Source organism: Pungitius pungitius, chromosome 4, assembly GCF_949316345.1.
Source record: "Pungitius pungitius chromosome 4, fPunPun2.1, whole genome shotgun sequence".
NCBI classification, from domain to species: domain Eukaryota; kingdom Metazoa; phylum Chordata; class Actinopteri; order Perciformes; family Gasterosteidae; genus Pungitius; species Pungitius pungitius.
In genome coordinates this window covers 21,092,361-21,098,539 of record NC_084903.1, presented here as the reverse complement: position 1 = coordinate 21,098,539, position 6,179 = coordinate 21,092,361, and the positions used below count along the sequence as shown (strand labels likewise).

Sequence of the window (6,179 nt, the reverse complement as noted above, 5' to 3'; positions counted from 1 at the left end):
TTCGGTTATCCGAGAGATTTCACACAGTCGTCACGGATGTTCTGCCTCCCCCCCCCCAACGCCCCCGTCAACTTGGCCTGCCAAGTCTCTCCACTAGAGGACACTGGTTTCAACAAAAAGGACGACGTGCCACCGCAAACTACCCCCCCCCACCCATCCCCTCATTCCATGACTCAAATCCAGCACAAACCATGAGCAGACTTGCTTTTTTACCCTCCACAGGTGTTTCATATTATTATTCCAAATGGCCTCTAGAGCTGGAGACGACAACCGGGCCACAAAATGAGAGCCTACATCAACGGAGCTAAAGGGAACATTCACATTATTTTAAAAATGTCTGTTAAAAAGCAGGTTGGATGCTACAATCAAACATTCTGTCCACACACACACACACACACACACACACACACACACACACACACACACACACACACACACACACACACACACACACACACACACACACACACACACACACACACACACACACGTCCGGGGTTCCCTAATGAAAATGTTTTAATTAGGGGGGGGAAAGGAAAAAATCAAGTGGATTAAAGAGATTTTTGTGTGATAGCGGTAATATTAAACTACAAACAGCATAACACGCGCTATGACTGCATCATACCGGAGAAACCTCTTATTAGCAACGGTTAAACGTCAATCTGTTTTAACAGAGCCAACATCTATTACTTATTTTAGTCGTGTTATGACATTTCAGCGGCTAAGAAGTCCTAGTCTACACGTCGTAGGATTTAAAGGATACGTCCACACGTTTTTCAGGGATCCTTTAGTAACCAGTATGAACAGGAGAAATAATTAGAGCAAATACAACCTTTTAGTGGGTCATAAGTGATTTTTAAGATTTAAGATTCATTTTGTGGAATATTCTTTAATTTGTTTTTTAGGAAAAGCCTGCTCATTTGGCCGTTAAATTCCACTTTGAAAACAACCTGTGAACTTATCCCTCAAATTCTACTACACTCTGCCGAAAACCAACTGCATGGGAGCTGCCTGTCGGGAGGGAACGTGACTTCGTGATCACGTCCGTGTGTGACCAATCTAAGCCAAATCAAGTGAAAATGTTCCCCGAAAAAATGTCAAAACTATAATAAGTGGGTTTCAGTCAGGGCGTCACGATTTCAATTCTAGATCAAAAAGTATATCTCTTTTCAAAAAAAAAAAAAAAAAACGCCATGGCAACTAGTGGAGTTAACTGCGAAAAGACATCCCTATTTCACAGGTCAGTGATACACAACTGATTCAGTAAACTTTTTCGGTAAAGGGAGATCAATGCAAATTGTATCTTAAATCGACGGTTTTTCACTGTTACCCAGTACATTGATATTCTGGAGCTAAAGTGTCGCCACTTTAAAAAAAATGAGAAAAAAAACTTGTTTTGGAAATTTTGCCCAATGACACACACACACACACACACACACACACGCACAGACGCACACGGCACCCACAGGGGCCACAGCAGGTGAACTCAGCAGTGGGAGGCGTGAAAACGGGAAATCTGGGTCGGCAGGCAGCAGCACTTTTGTTTTGTCGCAGGAAGCTTTTAACACACAAACTCCTGTCTCATGCGGATGATCTGCAGTAAGGCCGCCTGCACGTCCTCGTCCATGTGGCCCTGCAAGGGAGACACAGTCAGAAATGAGCTGCAGTCCATCCACCCACAGCGTATTCGCCTCTAAAAGCTCTGCTCCCGTAACGGATACATCTGCACTCACACCTCCATGTATTTGGATCATTTGTTGCTGAGGCAGAGCCTTTTTTCTAATTTTGATCAACACCTTTGCAGTAGTAGTTATCGTTGCATGTTCCCAGCTGACTCAGACACATTTTGGCGTAGTGTAAACATACACGGGGGAATCTCTGATGAAGGTGGACTGATCTGGATTGTACCAAAGTGAAGCCATGACTCAGACTTTTACACTGCCAGTGTGCCATACGAGTCATTAACTGCGTGACTGCGTGCTAACTAGAGCCGCGCTGCAGCTGTTTCTTTCAACAACTTTGTGAAGGGAGCTTTTCAGAAGCTTATTCGTAGCCAGGGCATTGACACGGTGAATGTTAAATGCTTACTGCGTCAATCAGCTTTTTAATGCGGAGTAAGAGTTTTAATGGAAAGTATTCATCTCTTCTCATCAAGTCTAACACGTGTGAACAAACTAAGTGGACCATTCTCCTTGCTGGAGAGTAGAGAAAGAGAAACGTACCTGTGCTGCACTGAGAAGATGAGTCCGATAGATGGAAACCACCTCTCTGTGTTGCCTCTCAGCATCCTTGTGGAACAGAGGAGAAAAGCATGAGGTCGTCATTATACATCTTGTTTATATGTCCGCCTGAAGGTCACGATGAGGACAGAACACATTTCTTTCCACAGTTGGCTTTATTTCTTGTCATGACGTTTGTTGAATACTGCAATAGAGATGCTAAATTCATTTTGTAAGTAAATGAGGTAAACATGATGTAATCACTGTCATGATCACATGGCGAATAATCCAATGCTCACCTCACCGTGAATTCATTATGGTTTCATTTGCGGTAATTCTTTATTATTTTTTATTGATTAATTTGTCTTAAATCTTAACTGCATTATTTATTATAACATTTCTCTCTTCATATTTATTTACTGCACTATATTGTGAAATAGCCCTTAACAAATTCTGCTCAAATTGTCCATCAAGTTAAAAAAAAAAAGGTTGAATGAAGCAGTAACTTCAGATGTTTTATTCTTAAAAAAAATACAGTACCACATAACGCATGGATTATGAAGCCAAAATGTTGCATAGAAAACAGTGTAAATGGTATTTAAATGAATAGGATGATGTTTCGTCACCACCTCATCACCTCCTGTTGCCGCACATTTAAGTTGTTTTGTACTCGTGGTTTCCGGCGTGCCGTTTGTGTCTTAAACTAAAAATAACTTACTTTCAAACTTCTTAACTTAACGTCGGATATGTCAATCCATTTATTTATATAACGAAAAGAAAAACAAACAATTTGGTTCACAATCCGCCGTGCCTCACGGTCAAAAGTTATCTGCCTCGCTGTGCGCCACACCTGTACTAATTAGCCCTGGTGTTAAATAGGCTGGTGGAAAAAACAGCGCCATCCCATTGCAGTATTCAGAATGGCTCCAACACCTCCTGAACAAAAAGACAAAAATAAAGCAGAATTGTGTGTGTCCACTCACAGCCAGCTGTTGCTGAAGGCTCTTGATCTGGCCGTGGAGTGTGTCGATGTGCTGCGTCTGTCTCTTGTTGGGCGCGTTGCTTGTGTACGCCAGCTGGGACAGACCGTTGAGCGCCTGCTTCAACCGCTCAACATCTGTCAGCAACTCTGTGATCTGAGATACACAAACAAATGTTCATCCACTTATTACTTTGTTAACCAGGCAACAGAACAGAAGAATTTCATCTCTAGAAACACATCTTTTTTTGCGTTCGGATGCTCTTTTTCCTCCTAAATGGGTCATTTCTCGTCACCTTTTTGTCTTTGGCCTCAGTCTGCTGAGCCGACTTCTGAATCCCCCTCTGGAGATCACGGATGGTGGCGAGCGACTCGTCGTATCTCTCCTTCAGCTCCCCAATTTCCCTCTCGATGGCGCGGCCCTTCTCCTGGACCGCCTCCATCTCCGTCCGCGCTCTGCCCTCGCCCTCCCTCGCCTGCGCGGCCTCCCGGCGGGCCGCGGCGCTCTCCCCCGCGGCGCTCAGAAGCCTGCCGCTCAGGTCGGCGGCCTCCTCCTCCAGCCGCCGCTTCTCCGTCTTCAGCTGGTTCATTTGGTCTTCTTTGTAGTTGATGTCCTCCAGAGTCTGCGTGGCCTGAAGGAGCTCCGACTGCAGCGCCGACACGTCCTCAGCCCTCTGGGCGCCGTTCTCCTCCTCCGCGCGGAGAGCCGAGCGGAGCTTGGCGACCTCGGCCTGCAGGGCTTCCTGGGCCTCGGCTTGTTGCCGCAGCAGAGAGGCCTCATCGCCGCGGCGTTCCTGCGCATCTTTCTGCAAGAGGCTCGCCCGCTGGGCCTCCTCCTGCTGAGCCTCCCTCGCCTTCTTGCAATCGTCCTGGGCTTGCCGCATGGCGTCGTGCAGCGCTTTGAGCTCGGTGTCGTACGTCGCAATCCGGGTCAACTCCGACTTCAGGCGCTCCTGGAGGCTCTGGATCTGGGCGTCGCCGAGGGCTTTCTGCTCTCGGAGCGCTTCCTCCTGAAGCGCGGCCTCGGCGTGCTGCCGCTCCAGGTTCACCAGCTTCTGAGTTAGCGCCTCCCGTTCATCCTTAAACTCCTCCCCCGCGTTGCGTTGCTTTTCACTGGCGGCCACGGCGGAGTCGAGCCGCTGTTGGACCGATTCGACGTGGACCTTGAGTCTCTCCTTCTCCTGTTCCAACTCCTCCCTCGCGGACATTTCTCTGGTGTGCTTCTCTTCCATCTCCAGCAGCTTGGCGCTCAGCTCCTTCACCCGAGCGCTGTGGGAGTGTTCTTTCTCCTCGGCGGTCGTCAGCGGGATGAACTTGGACTGAATGGCCTCCTGGATGGTGTCGAGTTCCTTCTTCTGAGCTTCCAGTTCTTGAGTAAGCTTCGCCGTTTCCCGCTGGGCCGCCGCGTGGCCCCCCGCCGCCTCGCTCGCCCGTTTCTCCGCCTCCACCACGGCGGCGTTCAACTTGCCTGTGACCGCTTTGTGCTCCGCGACGCTCACGTAGTCTCGTCCCATCTCCAACTGGACTTTTTCAAACTTTTCTTTTAACTTTTCGTGTCTCTCTTTCACATTCTTGAGTTCTTCCCCACTTTCTTCACCCTTGGTCTCCAACTTCAACCTCTCAGCTTTGGCGCTCTCTAAGGTGGCCCTTAACTCCATCTTCACTTGCTCGTGCTGCCGTCTGGGAACATACTCTCCTTCCAAGCTGCGCTGCAGAGTCTGGCTCTGCGTGGTCAGCCGCGCACACTCCCTTTCCCTGTCCTCGCATCTCCTCTGCAAAAGTTCTATTTTCTTCATCAGGTCGGCGTTCTGGGACCTCAGAGCGTCCATCTCGCCGAGCTGCCTCTCGCTGGCGCTTCGCAGACTGCCGATGTTCTCCTGCAGCGCCGGCCTCTCCGACTGAAGCTGCTGGACCTGCGCCTCCGCTTTTCCGCAGCGTTCGCCGGCTTCCACCAGCTTGTCCTCCAGCTCCTCCAACGCCGACACCATGTTCCTGCGGGCTTCGTCGTGCGCGTTCACGGGAACGTAGTCCATCTGGATCCGGCTGCTGAGCTCCTCCAGCTGCTCCCGCAGCATCTCTCGCTCCTCCTCGCTCTCCTCGACCTCCTGAATCAGAGCCTTGCTTTTGGCCGTCACGTCGGACAGCCTCCTCTTCAAAGAGGCGTTCTGCTCCTCGAGCGCCGCCTGCGCCGCGCCGGCCCCGCCGCGGGAGGACGGCGCGTCCAGCTTCCGGTTGAGCTCGGCGACCTCCTCCAGCACGCGGTCGTAGTCCTCCCTCAGCTCGGCGATCTGCCGCTCCTTCTCGTCGACCGCGTTGCTCAGCAGGTTTTTCATGTTGTCGAACTTCTCAGCCGGCACCGCGTTGCCGTATTTGGTCTGGGTCTCCTTCAGGTGGGCTTCCATCTCCAAGAGGCTTTCCGCCAGGTTGTCGCGGTCCGCGGTCACGGCTGCGAGCTCCTGGTTGAGCTTCTCCGCCTCCGTGGCCAGCTGGTTCTCGCTGCTCTTGTACTCCTCCAAGGCCTTCTCGCTCTGTTTGAGACGGTTGCGAACGCGACACACTTCGGCCGAAGCGCCTTCGTACTTGGCCTTGACGTCTTGGAGCTGAGCGCGCAGCTCCTCCGTGGCCTGGCCCCCTAGGTGTTCCTTCACGGCGACGACGTGGGCCTGCAGCTGTTTGACCTTGCACTCGGAATCCAGCATCCTCTTCTGCACGTCCCCCAGGGCGTCCTCCAGTACTTGAATCTGCTGGTCGGCCTGTTTCTGGATGGCGTCTCGGCTGAGAACCAGCTCCTGGCACTCTCGGTTCTTACGGTTCAGGGCCGACTGAAGCTGCGCCGTCTCATCGTCCGCCGCCTGTTGTCGTCTCTTGACCGCCTCAAGTTCTCGCTGGAGGGCATCCAGCTCACCGGAGATGTGCCAGGCCGCAGAGGGAGGGTTCTGGAGCAACTGCAGAATATTGGGAAAATTGTATTTTATTTGAAT

General features: G+C 50.9%; 1 protein-coding gene across 2 annotated transcripts in view; it reads right to left on the bottom strand.

Annotated features, from left to right (window-relative positions):
• Positions 1 to 1,415: 1,415 nt before the first annotated feature.
• The window catches only part of uacab (uveal autoantigen with coiled-coil domains and ankyrin repeats b), a 29,460-nt gene continuing 24,696 nt past the window's right edge, over positions 1,416 to 6,179 (bottom strand). The window contains exons 15-18 of one of the 2 annotated variants that reach the window (XM_037455747.2): positions 3,495 to 6,143; positions 3,203 to 3,355; positions 2,223 to 2,288; positions 1,416 to 1,633 (exon numbers count right to left, since the gene is read on the bottom strand). In XM_037455747.2, the coding sequence (XP_037311644.2) occupies positions 1,562 to 1,633; positions 2,223 to 2,288; positions 3,203 to 3,355; positions 3,495 to 6,143 (2,940 nt within the window). In that variant the 3' untranslated portion in view covers positions 1,416 to 1,561. Of the gene's footprint in view, positions 1,634 to 2,222; positions 2,289 to 2,837; positions 2,857 to 3,152; positions 3,356 to 3,494; positions 6,144 to 6,179 lie in introns of those variants that run through there. The other variant, XM_062561841.1, reaches the window with a different exon arrangement.